This window comes from Oncorhynchus clarkii, chromosome 28, assembly GCF_045791955.1.
Source record: "Oncorhynchus clarkii lewisi isolate Uvic-CL-2024 chromosome 28, UVic_Ocla_1.0, whole genome shotgun sequence".
NCBI lineage: Eukaryota > Metazoa > Chordata > Actinopteri > Salmoniformes > Salmonidae > Oncorhynchus > Oncorhynchus clarkii.
In genome coordinates, this window is record NC_092174.1 from 18,807,368 (window position 1) to 18,826,677 (window position 19,310).

General features: G+C 49.5%; 1 protein-coding gene across 5 annotated transcripts in view; it reads left to right on the forward strand.

Moving 5' to 3' along the window:
- The window catches only part of LOC139386577 (nuclear receptor coactivator 2-like), a 77,811-nt gene that overhangs the window by 32,197 nt on the left and 26,304 nt on the right, over positions 1-19,310 (forward strand). For all 5 annotated transcript variants that reach the window (XM_071132232.1, XM_071132235.1, XM_071132234.1 and 2 more), the window contains 9 exons: positions 5,629-5,801; positions 8,539-8,642; positions 11,991-12,168; positions 12,480-12,677; positions 13,521-13,622; positions 14,721-14,861; positions 15,019-15,166; positions 16,108-17,410; positions 19,025-19,244. In XM_071132232.1, coding sequence (XP_070988333.1) covers positions 5,629-5,801; positions 8,539-8,642; positions 11,991-12,168; positions 12,480-12,677; positions 13,521-13,622; positions 14,721-14,861; positions 15,019-15,166; positions 16,108-17,410; positions 19,025-19,244 — 2,567 coding nt within the window. The remainder of the gene's footprint in view (positions 1-5,628; positions 5,802-8,538; positions 8,643-11,990; positions 12,169-12,479; positions 12,678-13,520; positions 13,623-14,720; positions 14,862-15,018; positions 15,167-16,107; positions 17,411-19,024; positions 19,245-19,310) is intronic.

The following is a 19,310-nucleotide window of genomic DNA, read 5'->3' on the forward strand; positions in this document are numbered from 1 at the left end:
CACGCGCGCACGCGTCTCAACATACGCACGCGCGCACGCGTCTCAACATACGCACGCGCGCACGCGTCTCAACATACGCACGCGCGCACGCGTCTCAACATGCGCACGCGCGCACGCGTCTCAACATGCGCACGCGCGCACGCGTCTCAACATGCGCACGCACGCACGCGTCTCAACATGCGCACGCACGCACGCGTCTCAACATGCGCACGCGTCTCAACATGCGCACGCGTCTCAACATGCGCACGCGTCTCAACATGCGCACGCGCGCACGCGTCTCAACATGCGCACGCGTCTCAACATGCGCACGCGTCTCAACATGCGCACGCGTCTCAACATGCGCACGCGTCTCAACATGCGCACGCGTCTCAACATGCGCACGCGTCTCAACATACGCACGCGCGCACGCGTCTCAACATGCGCACGCGCGCACGCGTCTCAACATGCGCACGCGTCTCAACATGCGCACGCGCGTCTCAACATGCGCGCGCGCGCACGCGTCTCAACATGCGCGCGCGCGCACGCGTCTCAACATGCGCGCGCGCGCGCACGCGTCTCAACATGCGCGCGCGCGTCTCAACATGCGCGCGCGCGTCTCAACATGCGCACGCGTCTCAACATGCGCACGCGTCTCAACATACGCACGCGCGCACGCGTCTCAACATACGCACGCGCGCACGCGTCTCAACATACGCACGCGCGCACGCGTCTCAACATACGCACGCGCGCACGCGTCTCAACATACGCACGCGCGCACGCGTCTCAACATACGCACGCACGCACGCACGCGTCTCAACATACGCACGCGCGCACGCGTCTCAACATACGCACGCGCGCACGCGTCTCAACATACGCACGCACGCACGCACGCGTCTCAACATACGCACGCACGCACGCACGCGTCTCAACATACGCACGCACGCACGCGTCTCAACATACGCACGCACGCACGCGTCTCAACATGCGCACGCACGCGTCTCAACATGCGCACGCACGCACGCACGCACGCGTCTCAACATGCGCGCACGCGTCTCAACATGCGCGCACGCGTCTCAACATGCGCGCACGCGTCTCAACATGCGCACGCGCGCACGCGTCTCAACATGCGCACGCGCGCACGCGTCTCAACATGCGCACGCGCGCACGCGTCTCAACATGCGCACGCGCGCACGCGTCTCAACATGCGCACGCGCGCACGCGTCTCAACATGCGCACGCGCGCACGCGTCTCAACATGCGCACGCGCGCACGCGTCTCAACATGCGCACGCGCGCCTCAACATGCGCGCGCGCGCCTCAACATGCGCGCGCGCGTCTCAACATACGCGCGCGCGTCTCAACATACGCGCGCACGCGTCTCAACATACGCGCGCACGCGTCTCAACATACGCACGCACGCACGCGTCTCAACATACGCACGCACGCACGCGTCTCAACGTACGCACGCACGCACGCGTCTCAACATACGCACGCACGCACGCGTCTCAACATACGCACGCACGCACGCGTCTCAACATGCGCGCGCACGCACGCACGCGTCTCAACATGCGCGCGCACGCACGCACGCGTCTCAACATGCGCACGCACGCACGCACGCGTCTCAACATGCGCGCGCACGCACGCACGCGTCTCAACATGCGCGCGCACGCACGCACGCGTCTCAACATGCGCACGCGTCTCAACATGCGCACGCGCGCACGCGTCTCAACATGCGCACGCGTCTCAACATGCGCACGCGTCTCAACATGCGCACGCGCGCACGCGTCTCAACATGCGCACGCGTCTCAACATGCGCACGCGCGCACGCGTCTCAACATGCGCACGCGTCTCAACATGCGCACGCGCGCACGCGTCTCAACATGCGCACGCGCGCACGCGTCTCAACATGCGCACGCGCGCACGCGTCTCAACATACGCACGCGCGCACGCGTCTCAACATACGCACGCGTCTCAACATGCGCACGCGTCTCAACATGCGCACGCGTCTCATCATACGCACGCGCGTCTCAACGTACGCACCAACGCACGCGTCTCAACGTACGCACGCACCTCAACGTACGCACGCACGCGTCTCAACGTACGCACGCGTCTCAACGTACGCACGCGCGTCTCAACGTACGCACGCACGTCTCAACGTACGCACGCACGCGTCTCAACATACGCACGCGCGCACGCGTCTCAACATACGCACGCGCGCACGCACGCGTCTCAACGTACGCACGCACGCGTCGTACGCACGCACGCACGTACGCGCACGCACGCGTCTCAACGTACGTGCGCACGCACGCGTCTCAACGTACGCACGCACGCACGCGATTCAACGTACGCACGCACGCGATACGTACGCACGCACGCGTCTCAACGTACGCACGCACGCGTCTCAACGTACGCACGCACGCGTCTCAACGTGCGCACGCACGCGTCTCAACGTACGCACGCACACGTCTCAACGTACGCACGCGTCTCAACGTATGCACGCACGCACGCGTCTCAACGTATGCACGCACGCACGCGTCTCAACGTATGCACGCACGCACGCGTCTCAACGTACGCACGCACGCACGCGTCTCAACGTACGCACGCACGCACGCGTCTCAACGTACGCACGCACGCACGCGTCTCAACGTACGCACGCACGCGTCTCAACGTACGCACGCACGCGTCTCAACGTACGCACGCACGCACGCGTCTCAACGTACGCACGCACGCACGCGGCTCAACGTACGCACGCAGGCGTCTCAACGTACGCAGGCGTCTCAACGTACGCACGCACGCGTCTCAACGTACGTACGCACGCACGCACGCACGCACGCACGCACGCGTCTCAACGTACGCACGCACCTCAACGCACGCACGCGTCTCAACGTACGCACGCACGCGTCTCAACGTACGCACGCACGCGTCTCAACGTACGCACGCACGCGTCTCAACGTACGTACGTACGCACGCACGTACGCGTCTCAACGTACACGTCTCAACGTACGCACGCACGCGACTCAACGTACGCACGCATGCGTCTCAACGTACGCACACACGCGTCTCAACGTACGCACGCACGCGTCTCAACGTACGCACGCGTCTCAACGTACGCACGCACGCGTCTCAACGTACGCACGCACGCGTCTCAACGTACGCACGCACGCGTCTCAGCGTACGCACGCGTCTCAATGTACGCACGCACGCATCTCAACGTACGTACGCACGCCATATGGGACACTACCTTACAGTTACAGATTCCTCTCCAATATATGTGTGAACGCACGCGTCTCAACATACGCACGCGTCTCAACATACGCACGCACGCGTCTCAACATACGCACGCACGCGACTCAACATACGCACGCACGCACGCGTCTCAACGTACGCATCACGCGTCTCAACAGTCATGTTATCAACATGTGATAGTTGTTGCATCTTTAGATCTCTACATTTCTAACTGATATTTTCATCTGTCACATGAACCTGCTGATGATGGTGTTTTCCCACCAATTAATTGCATTATGGAACTAACTTTCGCGTGTAGCCTACTACCTTGTGCACATTGCTGTGCTTATAATGTAGAGACATAATTGTTTATCACCATTTTATGCTACACGTTCTGATCTGCCCTACTGCTTGTGTGAATTTGGAACCTACAAGATGACCAATAGAATAAGTTAACTTTTCTACTATGGGGGATAGAAGATTGACATAGGCTAGTGATTTTGCTGTTCGTTACTCGTCTTGTTGGCTGAGGATAAGTAAATGTGGGCAGTTCTTCTAACATAGGCGGCGCGGTGCGGTGGTTTCAAGTTTAGGGAAGAATTTTCACAAAAAAAATTCACCCTTATAATAAAGCATTCCATGCATCCTCACATTTGCAGACCTAATGTGATGATTAGATTGGACAGTCATAATGTAGGCTATTAATAGAACTCAATCAATGTATGCAAAAAAGACTGTTTAGTGCAGTGGCTTAGAGAGCCTACATTTTCTTTGCACAGGAAAATGTCCTTTGCATGAAATGTATTAAGAAAAATCTACTAAGCTTTATATAACTGCAGTCCAAAAATTACAGGGTAGCCTACTCTGCTGACACTGACAAATAAATAAAAATGACATCGTCTGATCCATATAATCAGCCTCCGAAAAGTGGAGACTCAAATACAGTACGAAGTCCATCTAACCTGGAGGAGGAAATTATTTTCTAAAACGTGGCACTGGCCCAATGTATGGCCAATGTTCTCCACTGGCCCAATGTATGGCCAATGTTCTCCACTGCCCAATGTATGGCCAATGTTCTCCACTGGCCCAATGTATGGCCAATGTTCTCCACTGGCCCAATGTATGGCCAATGTTCTCCACTGGCCCAATGTATGGCCAATGTTCTCCACTGCCCCAATGTATGGCCAATGTTCTCCACTGCCCCAATGTATGGCCAATGTTCTCCACTGCCCCAATGTATGGCCAATGTTCTCCACTGCCCCAATGTATGGCCAATGTTCTCCACTGCCCCAATGTATGGCCAATGTTCTCCACTGCCCCAATGTATGGCCAATGTTCTCCACTGCCCCAATGTATGGCCAATGTTCTCCACTGGCCCAATGTATGGCCAATGTTCTCCACTGGCCCAATGTATGGCCAATGTTCTCCACTGGCCCAAATAGATGGTTACTTTTCACTCAATTAAGAATTTTGGTAACTAGACAGATGATTATTTTCATTACATTAATAACCATTTGTATCCCTACTTTGTTATATTGCCATATACCTTGCTGGTTCTCTCTGCTTTTCATTGAAAGTCGCAACTCAACAATCATCTATTTGGTATTTGCCTCACACTCTGCCCAAATTGCTAGCCCTTCCGACTGTAGACTGAGTTTTTTTTAAAGAAGCTAATGATCCTCTGTAGACAAATCATGCTTTCTGGTGCAGTAACCTATTTTGCATGATTTTATTTATTAGTTTATAGACCGGGGTAAGCTAATTACGCTATATAATTTTGGCAATTTTTATTCAATTTACTTTAGGGAAAGCTTAGCTTCCCCAAGCCTTATGGATGTGCCACCTATATTCTACTATCTTCAAATTGCTCATCGGAATTCTGTAAGAATGACGCTCGCCTTTGCATCCGAGTTGCATGTTCAGTTAAGATGAATTATCCTGAACTAAATGTGATTTCTGAGAACCGTGAGTGGACACCTTAATCAGGTTATGCAACCAATGCCTATGGGTCTGGTACATTTCTGAAATGTCCGGTTTATTCAAATGCTGCCGGTCAAATGTCCAGCGCCACATTTTCCTAAAGGAAACCCTGTTACAGATCACTCTCAGATGAACTGCTCTAGAAGGTCATTCAGCAGTCAGGTCATACGCTGGTCATATGGTCTGTGTTTCAAATAGCACCCTATATAGTGCACTACTTTTGGCCAGAGCCTGTCCATTCATACACTGGTCAAGCAATGGCAGAATAGAGTGACGTTTTTGTTGGGGGGTGAGCCGTCGGCTAATCTTCAGGACGTGTATTGGCTATCTATGTAGCTTGCTGAAGCTTTGATCGAAAGACGCCACATGTATTGCTGTGAAAGCGTTTTTCCTAATCCGTGTGCCCTCCCTGCCTCATCATCTTACCTGTACCTCTGTCTCCACAGCCCCAAGCGGAGCACGGAAAAACCGAACCGGGAGCATGAAAACAAATACATTGAAGAACTGGCTGAGTTGATCTTTGCAAACATCAACGACATTGACAACTTCAATGTCAAGCCTGACAAATGTGCAATCTTGAAAGAAACTGTGAAGCAGATTCGTCAAATAAAAGAGCAGGGTAAGGTTTTATTTTCTGCTACTGAGTGACTTGCCCTTCATTGTAAGCACACACATTCCTATATGATACAATGACCCACGTTCTTCATAGCACTGTCCTTTACTATATTTTCTTTGTGTGTGTGTGTGTGTGCATTTTAGTTAGCTGAGAGATGCGTTGTGGGTTCCTGATGACTCAGTGAGATGTGTGTCTGTGCTTGGAAGGCGTCTGGGGGAGAGATGTGCTGAAAGGGCAGGATGCCTGTTTGTGTGTGTGTGCCTACCTACTTCTTTGTGCCTGTCTGCGTAGAAATACAGACTGCTGCCTGGAAGGGCAGACGGCAGCAGATCAGACACACACACAGCGGCAGTGAGTCAGTCAGATGAGATGCTCTTCATGATGAAGAAGACAAAGAAGAAGCCTGCTGTTTGTGATTCACTGACTGGATTATGTAATAATGCGCAATGTGATGCAAGACTCCAAGGGAACTGGTCTGAATTGGTGTGAGCGCCTGTGGCAGAGAGAGGGCGAGAGCTCTAGGCTGCATCTCAAACTGAGCCCTATCTCCTACTTTTGACCGGAACCCTATGTATGGAATCGGGTGCCTTTTTTAGGACACAACCCCTACTGTATAATGTGAAAAAGCCTCCTACTGTTCCAGCTTTTGATAACATGTTAGTATGAGAGTTAGCTTACTGTATTATACAGTGTGTTGTCATTGTCTGCTGTTTGTGCAGCTGCAGGGCATACAGCAGCGTGCAGTGCTGTGACGATTCTCAATATTGATTGATTTGTCACTCTACATTGTAAGATATTGATTTTGAGCGTTTAAGCTAGCGCACAGCTTCCCACCATTATGTCGGTCACACAATTGCACTCAATTTTCTTAGCGGCATTTGTACAGAATGTATTTATTTGTGGTTGAATGCAGGTTATACTTAATGGCGGTTCTACTGTAAAATATTGGCCAGTTCAGTCTCAAACAGCAGTTAAGGGCTGCGTCCCAGATGGCACCCTATTCCCTATATAGTTAACTTATTTTGACCAGAGCTGTATGGGCCCTGGTCAAAGATAGTGCACTATGTAGGGAATCAGGTGTTATTTGGACCAGAGGCAAGAACAATCCCAGGTATGGTAGCTACAGCCGTACATGTGTTATGTACCACAGACTGGGAGCCAGTGCTCCATCTCCTCTGAGTAGGTGTCTGAAAATGTGCGTTGTGTGTTTTAGTGATTGAATGGAGAGTAATGTTGAGCTCTCTGCCCGGGCCCACTGTAATGGGTTCTCCCTCACTCACTCCACCTTTATTACTAGATCCAACATGGATCCTAATTGTTTTTGTTAATTACAACTAAGTTGACAGCAATGTTTTGGTGTATAGGCCCAGTGTGAACAGAGGGTAGTTGGTGTACATGATGTACACGCCCAATGGTGGTAGTTGTACTGGCTCAGTTTACAGGGACATGAATGTCAGCTATGTACCCTGATGAGGCAGACGGGACAGACGACAAACAGCTCGACTCTGTCGTGGCACCAACACACGAAGAGAGGGGGATAGACTCTGTAGGGGAGGATGACTGGGAGGGGCCTAGTGAGGCATTAAGACCACACCCAATCACTCATTGATGCACACTGGCATTTAAGTCAACCACTGTCAACATTATGCCAAGGTGAATCAACAGTACTATGGGAAATTATGTTGCTAAATGCTAATGGTAATCAGTTGGCCTAGACAAAATCATATTAACACCTGTTGTAGTGATTCTCAAGGACCCTCAGAGCACTTCAAATGATTGTATCTGATAAACAAATCATCAACCACTCACACCACCAATTGTAATTGGTCTTATTGTTTTCGACAGAATTTTGTCCATTTAGAATGACACTGGTTGTGTTGTCTTTTTGTTCCTCCCATCTCAGGATTTTGTTGAGATGATTGTATGTTTAAGTATTCAGATAAGTCATGTTTTGCAACACAACATTCCCTCTGCAATGGCTATGCTGCTGCTGATGACATGATTACATGTTAAGTTGTGAAACATGTCTAACAACCTCTGTCTCTGTCTCTCTCTGTGTGTCTCTCTCTGTGTGTCTCTCTCTGTGTGTCTGTCTCTGTGTGTCTGTCTCTGTCTCTCTCTGTGTGTGTCTCTCCCTCTCTGCGTCTCTCCCTCTCTGCGTCTCTCTCTCTCTGCGTCTCTCTCTCTCTGCGTCTCTCTCTCTCTGCGTCTCTCTCTCTCTCTCTGCGTCTCTCTCTCTCTCTCTGCGTCTCTCTCTCTCTCTCTGCGTCTCTCTCTCTCTCTCTGCGTCTCTCTCTCTCTCTGCTCTCTCTCTCTCTCTGCTCTCTCTCTCTCTCTCTCTCGTCTGCTCTCTCTCTCTCTCTGCGTCTCTCTCTGCGTCTCTCTCTCTCTCTCTCTCTCTCTCTCTGCGTCTCTCTCTCTCTCTCTCTCTGCGTCTCTCTCTCTCTCTCTCTGCGTCTCTCTGCTCTCTCTCTCTCTCTCTGCGTCTCTCTCTCTCTCTCTCTCTCTCTCTCTCTCTCTCTCTCTCTGCGTCTCTCTCTCTCTCTCTCTCTCTCTGCGTCTCTCTCTCGCTCTCTGCGTCTCTCTCTCTGCGTCTCTCTCTCTCTCTCTGCGTCTCTCTCTGCGTCTCTCTCTCTCTCTCTCTCTGCGTCTCTCTCTGCGTCTCTCTCTGTCCCTCTCTCTCTGTCTCTCTCTCTCTCTCTCTGTGTCTCTCTCTCTCTCTGTGTGTCTCTCTGTGCAGAGAAAACAACTACTGCCAATGCAGAGGATGTTCAGAAAGCAGACGTCTCGTCAACGGGCCAAAGCGTTATTGACAAAGATGCTCTTGGACCAATGATGCTCGAGGTGGGTGGGAGCAACACACTATTGACAACAATCACAAGTCACATGATTAGCAGGGCTTGTGAAATCAACACTGATTAGATTTTGAACACATTTAAAATATATAGGGGTATACAGTGCAATCGGAAAGTATTCAGACCCCTTCACTCTTTCACATTTTGTTACGTTACAGCCTAATTGAAAAAGGTATTACATTACATTGTGTTTCCGCATTAATCTTCACACACTTCCCCATAATGACAAAGTCCAGGCTCTGGCTGGGCCACTCAAAGACATTGAGACTTGTCCCGAAGGTGAACCTTCGCCCCTGTCTGAGAACCTGCTCCAGAGGGCTTAGGACTTCATCAAGGATCTCTTTGTACTTTGCTCTGTTCATCTTTCCCTCAATCCTGACTAGTCTCCCAGTCCCTGCCACTAAAAACATCCCCACAACATGATGCTGCCACCACCATGCCTCACCGTAGGGTTGGTGCCAGGTTCCCTCCAGATGTGATGCTTGGCATTCTGGCAAATAATTTAATATTGGTTTCATCAGACCAGATAATATTGTTTCTCATGATCTGAGAGTCTTTAGGTGCCTTTTGGCAAACTTCAAGCTGGCTGTCATGTGCCTTTTACTGAAGTTTGGCTTCCGTCTGGCAACTCTACAATAAAGGCCTGTTTGGTGGAGTGCTGCATAGATGGTTGTCCTTCTGGAAGGTTCTCCCATCTCCACAGAGGAACTCTGGAGCTCTGTCAGAGTGACCATTGGGTTTTTGTTCACCACCCTGACCAAGGCCCTAGTCCCCTGATTGCTCAGTACGGCCTGGTGGCCAGCTCTAGGAAGGGTCTTGGTGGTTCCAAACTCTTTCCATTTAAGAATGATGGAGGCCACTGTGTTCTTGGGTACCTTTTGCTCTGACATGCACTGTCAACTATTGGACCTTATATAGACAGGTGTGTGCCTTTCCAAATCTTGTCCAATCAATTGAATTTACCACAGGTGGACTCCAATCAAGTTGTAGAAACATCTCAAGGATGATCAATGGAAACAGGATGCATCTGAGCTCAATTTCGAGTCTCCTAGCAAAGGGTCTGAATACTTATGTAAATAAGGTATTTCTGTTTTCATATACATTTGCTAAAAAATAAACTTTTCGCCTTGTCAATATGTGGTTTTCTGTGTAGATGGACGAGGATTTTTTATTTATTTAATCCATGTTAGAATAAGGCTGTAATGTAACAAAATGTTGAAAAAGTGAAGGGGTCTGAATACTTAACGAATGCACTGTATAACTCCCCCTGCGTATGGTTGTAGCCAACTCCCCTGCATGTTTATTAATGCACAATAGAACAAAAAGTGAATCCGCACACTGGTATAATGATCCCAAACTGGGGTTTCTTAAGGTCAAGTTGTTCACCAATGCACTAGCCTGGTTCTTGTTTGACGTCAGACAGAGGGGTCCCTCTATCTATATGGCGAGAAAGTGGGCATCAGGGAGTGGCTGCCAGTGTTGTTCTCCAGATCTGTGTAATCTGTCGTGTCAGTGGGTATTTATACTCCCTCTGGTCCCTATGTCACTGCATTCAGACACAGGAGACTCTAAATATAACCACTGCGGCCGGTTGTCCGCACTGTTTGAAGTGGTGCAGGCTGGGAGCAGGGACAATTCACAGCCGGTCAGCTGGCGTGGTGGAGGAGAGTTCAGTGCTGAGCCAACAGAAAGGCAATGCTTGTGTCCCAAATGGCATCTTATTCCCTTTTTATAGGATATCACATTTGACCAGGGGCCACAGGGCTCTGGTCAAAGTAGTGCACTAAATAGGGAATAGGGTGCCATTTAGGAGGATACACACTTTCACTAGCCAGGGGAGGGTTACTCATCAGTCCTGACGGTAACCAACCACGGGCCATGAAGCAAACTCAGAGAAGCCTCTCTGGAGCTGCCAAGAGAACAGGCGATTTACCCGAAATCGTAGCTTTTAACAGAGTTTCTCTGTCTATTTATGACACACAGAATATCTGCAGTAGCGCCATGGCTGAAGCAAGTTGATAGTGGAAGAGTATTCCTCTTTTTTAATCGTGTTCAGTTTAATGCATAGTTTGTTACCCTGGTTTCCACTAGTTTTCATTATAGTTTAATAGCGTAGTACAGTATACACAACCACACTAATATGGCAGTGAATAGTTGCCAGGCAGGAAGGAGATATTACAGCCTTGTGTGTACAGTTTTGAGCTCAGGGGATGAGGTTAATGGCCTGGCTGTCTCGTGTGTAGAGCCACACACTCTGGCTGGGGCTCATAACATGTTGTGATGAGACTTCCTCTTCTCCAAGCTATTTAGCTCACTGAGGATGATGAGGGAATCTGGGTATCTAGACGAAGAATTGCGAAAGTTAATCTCATGTTGCGGCGCAATACTCTCGGTTGAGTCAGTTCGCTGTGCAGTAATGCATGGTTATATTCCAACCGTCTCTTATTGCTACAGAGCACTGTCGTGGTTTAATGATACGACCCAGGCTACATCCCAAATGGCACCCTATTCCCTATATCATGCACTACTTTTGAGCAGAGTTCCGATGGGCACTGTTCTAAAATAGTGCACTGTAAAGGGAATAGGGTTCCATTTGGAACAGACGCTCTTGTCACATGTTCTTAGCCAGCCCAATGTTTTCCCTCTTTTTACGTACAACTATTTTCTGCTAAAGTTTAGATCTCGGAGCTCTGAATCTGACTTGGTGTGTTAGCGTGTGCTGCCATAATTGACTATAATTTTGTGTGCCACTTAACTTCTTATGCTCTTTTCTTCGTAATGGCTGTATCGTAGAAATAAGAGGTTGGTTGTTGTAAATGGTTTGTTTGCTTCCATGATTGCTCACCATTTTGTCATTTTCTGTCCTCACTGTAATGACTCTGTAAGAACCTTTTGATGAATGACTCAGTAATAACACTTGACTCTCCTCTTGGCCAATTGGAACCCAGGCCCTGGATCGAAGACCATGGCTGCATCCCAAATGGCACCCTATTCCCTATTTAGTGCACTACTGTCCAGGGTCTACAGTCTATAGGACTCAATAGAAGTGCACTATATAGGGAATTAAGTACCATTTGGGACAAAATGGATAACAACCTTGAATATACCAAAGGTCACTGATTTTTCTCCCGTCTTGTTTCCTCCGTCTGAAGTTTTTGTCAGTAACCTGGTTATAACCCTCTTCCTTTACTCCCTCTCCATCCTAATGTTATGTTGGTGTGTATATTGCAGGGGTTCGGTAAAAGCAAAAAATAAAAAACACATTTCCGTCTTGTGTGGAGTGTTTATTTTCCTTCTAATAACCCTCTGCCTCTACTCCTGGTGTCTTCCTCCCCAGGCCCTGGACGGGTTCTTCTTTGTGGTGAACATGGAGGGGAACATTGTGTTTGTGTCTGAGAACGTGACCCAGTACCTGCTGTATAACCAGGAGGAACTGATGAACACCAGCGTCTACAGCGTCCTGCACGTAGGCGACCACGCGGAGTTCATCAAGAACCTGCTGCCCAAGTCCCTGGGTGAGTTACGCTACAGCTACTATATCTCTCCATCCCTGTTTAATGTGCTTTCACAACCATCCACAGAGAGAGGAAGGTTGTCAATGGAAGGGAACATTAGTAGAAGTAGTTTTTAAAAAGTCTTAAAGGGATTGCTCACCCAAGTATTAACGTTTGGGTGAATTATCCCTTTTAAGGAGATTTTCACACGGCCGTTAATGATTTTTAGTCAGCAGTGAATGAGTCAATCTGAACTGGAAAGGGCTTTGAGTGACAATGGGGACAGTAAGTTGATCGTTTTGACCTTTGCCCCCTTGTGTGCCCACCCCCAGTGAACAGCAGGGCACCGCGGTCCAGTGAGAACCCCAACAGGAATAGCCACACGTTTAACTGCCGCATGTTGGTCAACCCCCACGGGCCCGAGGAGGGGGGCGTGCAGGAGCCCAAGGACCAGGAGGTGCAGCAGAAATACGAGACCATGCAGTGTTTCGCCGTGTCCGAGCCAAAGTCCATCAAAGAGGAGGGAGAAGGTACATGAATGTTTGTTTAACCCCTGTCTTCCAATAAGGGGTTAATGCTGAACTCTTGAAATGAGGTCTTCTCTCAGTTAATTTCACAAAATCTTCCAACATGGAACATTAATGTTTCTGTCAGATGTTCCCTGTGCACTTCAATAGAACTTCACTCTTAACCTTACATTCCTAAAGTAACAAGTTTTTCTAATATTGGAGGTATTTCCAAAGAGCATCTGGGCTTAGGCTTAGATATAAATCACAAACCTGGGTCACATTCATTAGTGCCAAACGTTTTGCAACCAAAAACAAGCGTTCCTTATTGGCTATTCATGTAGTCCCTTCCCTATTCGGCCTGTTTGTTTACGTTCGTTCCTAGTAAATATGACCTTGTGTGGTCGGGTGTCTTCTCCTCTTCTCAGTTCGTCTCCATCTCTCCAGTGTCCTGTCCTCCTTTTAAGATTCCTGTCATCCGTCAGACACATCCTCAGAGAGGACCCTGGGACGTCTAATTAGTGGCTGCCACTTTCTCCATTCCCCCAGAGCTCCCAGGGAAATATATTTCTAATGTCTAATTTTAGTACCGCCATCCATATGCTGCCACTTCCCAGATATTCAGTCACATTTTTCTCTTGACATTGAAACCACACCAGAGCTGCAAATGCAATGGAGACGCGTCACTAATGAAAACCTGTTGATGGGGACTGAGGACGGTAGCTAGGAAATTTGAGGCAGGGTGTGAACTGAACATCGACATGTCGTTTCACCCACCACCTCCAACCAAGACGAGGCCATGTCGAACTTGAGCTCCAATGTAAAGCGTTTAATATTTATTTTTTTTCTTTCCTCCTCCTCGTCTAGATTTCCAGTCTTGTCTGATCTGTGTGGCACGAAGGGTTCCAGTCAAAGAGAGGCCCATGCTCCCGACGTATGAGAGCTTTACCACCAGGCAGGATCTCCAAGGTATGGTACAGCTACAGGACAGGACTACTACAGTGTTCATATGTATTACTCTCTGTATTACTCTCATCAACCCTTGATGTCAAATCAAATCAAAGTTTATTTGTCACGTGCGCCGAATACAACAGGTGTAGTAGACCTTAGTGAAATGCTTTACTTACAGGCTCTAACTAATGGTGCGGGGGAAAAAAAGAAAAGGTGTGTGTGTGTGTGTGTGTGTGTGTAGGTAAGTAAAGAAATAAAACAACAGTAAAAAGACATTTGAAAAAAGAGTAGCTAGGCTACATACAGACACTGGTTAGTCAGGCTGATTGAGGTAGTATGTACATGTAGGTATCGTTAAAGTGACTATGCATATATGATGAACAGAGAGTAGCAGAAGCGTAAAAAGAGGGGTTGGCGGGTGGTGGGACACAATGCAGATAGCCCGGTTAGCCAATGTGTGGGAGCACTGGTTGGTCGGGCCAATTTAGGTAGTATGTACATGAATGTATAGTGACTATGCATATAAGTTAAACAGAGAGTAGCAGCAGCGTAAAGAGTGGTTGGGGTGGGGGGGGCACACAATACAAATAGTCCGAGCTTTCCTAGTAGTCTTCTGCGGGTCCGGACGAGGCATCCGGCTCTTCTTCCTCTGTGTCGCTTCCTCTTGTGAATAATTGGGATGTCTGCCCTGTGGGGTGTTTGGAGAATATCTTGTGAGTCCTGCTTGTTGTTGTTGAATAATTTTTTGTCTAATCCGAGGAAAGTGATCGCTGTCCTGATATCCAGAAGCTCTTTTCTTCCATAAGATACGTTTGCAGAAACATTATGTACAAAATAATTTACAAATATCGCAAAAAAACAACACATAATAGCACAATTGGTTAGGAGACCGTAAAACGGTGGCCATCTCCTCCGGTGCCATGAATTGGTTCTCAAAAAGGGGCTTTGTCATTCTCATTCAATGTTGTATGTTTGAAATGTACATTGCTTGCTGTTTGGGGTTTAGGCCAGGTAACTGGAAAGCACTTTGTGACAACTGCTGATGTAAAAAGTGCTTTATAAAGTTGTTTGATCGACTGAAGCTTGGCAAACTAACTGTCAGCATTGTAATCGTAGGTAAGATCACATCGCTGGACACCAGTCTGTTGAGAGCCTCCATGAAGCCAGGCTGGGAGGACCTGGTCAGGAGGTGCATTCAGAGATTCCACCTGCAGAACGACGGGGAGATGTCCTTTGCAAAAAAGCATCAGCAAGAAGGTACAATGCATAGAAATCCTAGAATATACAAGAGTATTATTTGTTCTATAAATGATATTCTGAGTTGCAATGTTTCACTGGATCTGGAGGAGTCCTCCAAAATTGAAAGCATGTGTCAGTAAATCTCATGTTTCATATTCTCTCTTTCTCTCTCCAGTCCTGAGACAGGGCCATGCGTTCAGCCCTCTGTATCGCTTCTCCCTCTCCGACGGTACCATCGTGTCAGCCCAGACCAAGAGCAAGCTAGCGCGCTCCCCTGCCACCAATGAACCACAGCTCTACATGTCCCTCCACATCCTCCAGAGGTACACACCCTCCCGACCCCCTCCTCTCTCTAGTTCAATCCCCATTCAGAGCCACTGTTTGGACCACAGCAGTCGTAGACATGGATCCTGGCCCGTTCTACTGACTAATTCTATAGGTGCAGCCACTCCATGGAGGCTCAGTTCATCTCTTGCCATAGATAATATGATGTGCCCCACCTCTTAAACAGTCAGGGGCTGTGCCCCAAATGGCTCCCTATTCTGGATCCTTATTCTTGTATAGGGGCTACTTTTGACGAGAGCCAAATGGAATGCACTACAAAGTAGTGCACGATAAAGGGAATAGGGTGCTATTTCAGAAGCAAACCCCAGTGTTTCACCCGTTTTAACGTGCGATCCCCGGGGCAGAGCTCGACAAGAACAGGAAACAACAGGACTGTTGTTGAGAATGAGTGGATCAACTGCAAACGTAGATTTTTCTTGGTGTATTCTCTAACTCATAATGTAGCTTCAGTGACGTGCACAGTGAGTCCTTTGTGTTTTTAACTGTGCCTGGAGCTGCTAAAGCTTTTTCGGTACATGCCGCATTAGAGCTGTCGTTTATAGACCAGACTGGTGTTTGAGTTTGCTCTGTTGAGTACAGTGTCTCATAGGACTGAACTTTAGTTATCTCCAACATGGTTTATCATCAGTATCCATCATAGAAGAAGTACTGTCTGAAGGGGAAAAGTTGACAACGGTTGTCATTCCATTAACGAATGGCATTTTTTTTATGCTACTCTAGTTCAGCCGGAATGACATATCAGCTTCCTTTAGTATGTCTGTGTCCCAAATGGCACCCTATTCCCTTTATAGGACACTACTTTTGAACGTGGCTCTGGTCAAAAATAGTGCACTATAAAGGGAATACGGTGCCATTTGAGACAGCCTATATATTTTTTTTATGCCTTAAAGCTGTGTCTGTGTGTTTGGCCCTCTTCCAGGGAGCAGACGATCTGTGGGATGAACCCGGACATGTCTGGGCAGGGACAGGGGATGGGGAAGCAGCCAATGAACACCATGTCCTCGCTGACCCCTCCCAGTGTGGTTGGGCCGTCCTCTGGGCTAGGGGTCCAGGGCCAGGACACAATGGTCAGCAGCAATACCAACATGGCCACCATGGGGGGCCTGCAGGGTGGACGTTACGGATGCCATGGGACTATGAACCGCATCCCCACTCCTCAGGGTGGCAGTAACTATGCACTCAAGATTGGGATGAACAGCCCGTCGCAGGGAAGCCCCAGTGTGACCTCTCAGGGGGGTCAGGGTGGTGGTGGTGGTGGTACCATGCTATCTCCACGCCACCGCCAGAGCCCCAGTGTGGCAGGTAGCCCCCGGGTTCCTCCCCCAGGACCCTTCTCCCCGACGGGCAGCCTTCACTCTCCGCCAGGGGGGTGTAACAGCACAGGGGTGGGGAACAGCTACACTGGTAACAGCTCCCTCAACGCACTTCAGGCCCTCAGCGAATGCCACAGGGTCTCCCAGGCGCAGTCCTCAGGGTCACCTGACAGAAAGCCAAGCAACCTGCTGCAGATGCAGAGTCCCCCTGGTAGTGGTGGAGCCAGCAGCAGGAACAACTCCAGGCAGCTGGCCAACCGCAGCAGCACGTCTGAGAGAGAGATGGAGATGTTTGGAGTGTACGGAGAGCAGTCCCAGCCAGACGGAGAGGAGAGGGAGGACGGGGAGCAAAGGGAGTCAAAAGACAGCACCCCCGAGCCCTTCATAGGAGGAGGGCCGGGAGGAGAGCTGACTGACGCCCAGAACAGGCTCCTCAACAGCAAGGGCCACACCAAGCTCCTGCAGCTGCTCACCAACAAGTCAGAGCACATGGAACCCTGCTCGCCCCACGGGGGAGGGGACCCTAACTGTAAGGACCCTGGGATGGGGCCGGGGGGCCACAACAACCACTCCTCCTCGTTGAAGGAGAAACACAAGATCCTCCACAGACTCCTCCAGAACAGCACATCCCCGGTGGAGCTGGCCAAGCTGACGGCTGAGGCCACGGGGAAGGACCTGGGTCAGGACCAAGGAGGACCAGACAGCATGGCTGCCAGCGTGGCTGAGATGGCCACCAAGCAGGAGCCCATCAGCCCCAAGAAGAAGGACAACGCACTGCTGCGCTACTTGCTGGACAAAGACGACAACACCATGCAGGAGAAAGGCATCAAGATGGAGCCAGGGACAGAGATGAAGCTGGCCAACGTGAAGACTGAGAAGCATGACCCGGGATACAACATGGCAGATCAGGTCAGTACAGCAGCAATGTGTATGGTCATGATACACTGGCTACGCCCTATTCCCTCTATTGGCCCTGGTCATTCCCTATTGGTCCTGGTGCGCTATATAGGGAAAAGGGTGCCATTTAAGACACAACCACTGATAGTCTGTGAAGTAAGCCATACAATGCAGCCTCCTAGGGGTTGTCCTGGATTTCTTGTACTTTATTACATAGTACCTAGTGAGTTTCTAACTAGGGAATCTGTTGCTCTGCCAGACATTTAATATGCTATGAGGATTTGTTTATTGTTGAGAGATCTCTTAGCCGTTGCCAAAGCCAAGTTGATCTCCTTGTGAAATCCAAGGACCGGTCCTGAGAACTAGCTGGCTAGTGAGTGAGGCACACAGGCTGGCCCGGCGTCTGTCTTCAATTGACTCTGGCAGAGTGTGGGGGCTCTGAAATACAACATATTGCCAGGGGTAGTGGAGGGAGAATCCAGTAGTGTTTAGTGCTGGCTGGCTGTTTGGCACGCATTGGTGGCCTGCTCCTCTGGCTCGTCCTGGTCTAAACATCACCCGGAAGGCACAGGTGACTACAGACCGCTTAGCAGCCAGTGTTTATACTGCCAGCTCTCTGTGCTTCCTGTAGGGTGTGTGTGAAGAGGATGATCAGGTTGTCGTCAGTGTGTTCAGGGGTCACGAGATAGATGGAGCGGGGGCTAGCAGGCACACCGTGGGAAGAGGAAGTAAGAACTAAAAGCCTTTAATGAGATGTAAGCCGTCTGGCTACACGTCTCCCCTACAGGGACTATAGACATTCCGTTCAGAGGAGAATATTGGGCATAAGACCAATCTGATATTTTTTAAGGGTCATTTCTACAAATGCAATCTGTCAACACAATAGCATTTAGCATAGCGACAACGTGTTAGCTAGGGTCCCCACAGCAATGTTTTCTAGCTCTGGTCCTCCAGTACCTCAACACATTTTCATTATAGCCCTGGACAAGCACCCCTGATTCAACTCGTCAACTAATCATCAAGCCCTCAATGAGTTGGGTGAGGTGTGTTTGTCTGTGGCTACAACTAAAAGTTGTAGTGTTTGAGGTACTGGAGGACCAGGGTTGGGAAACACTGGCCTACAGGGAGGCATCACTGTCTGTGTTAGCCAACAGCCAACTCCCTCTGCAGAGTGGAGCGGAGTGGCCTTACATCATACATGACCTCATTAGTGCAGTCTGCTATTTATATCCTCCCCTCTATTCACTGGCCTGCCTGTATGAAAGGGCCCGCGCAGGAAAGATTCCATTCCCATCTATAGGCCTCCCTCCCTTCACTGAAAAATACAGCTCATTCTCAGTGATGCATACAGTAAGTAGGTTAGGCTAGCTATGCACAGGCTTTCTTGATTAGAAAGGGATCTGGAAAAAATGTAAACCTCTTTTAATGTGGAGTGTTCAGACAGTTTATTCCTCTTCTAGAAAATATATACAATTTATGTTCCATAATATCTATATATATTATTTATGTACATAGTGATCAGACACGGTCTCCCACATACCACTATCCTACTCTGCTACCAGAGGCTGTTCTAATGTGTAAATATAACTTGTATGTATTTGTCTGTGTGCATGGATATGCATGCAGTCTAGTGAGCTGGAAGACATCTTGGATGATCTGCAGTGTAGCCAGCAGCAGCAGCTCTTCTCAGGCCAGCACCACCAGCAGCAGTCCAGACCCGTGTCTCTGCCCGCCAACGTAGACAAGCAGTCCATTATCAACGACATCCTGCAGATGACCGAGAACAACAGCAGTCCCACGGGCACCAACACCCAGCAGAAGGCCTTCCCAGGCATGGGCCCAGGACGTGAGTTAACCACACCTTTGCTCTTATCTGTCCCAGGTTACGTCCCAAATGGCACCTTATTACCTA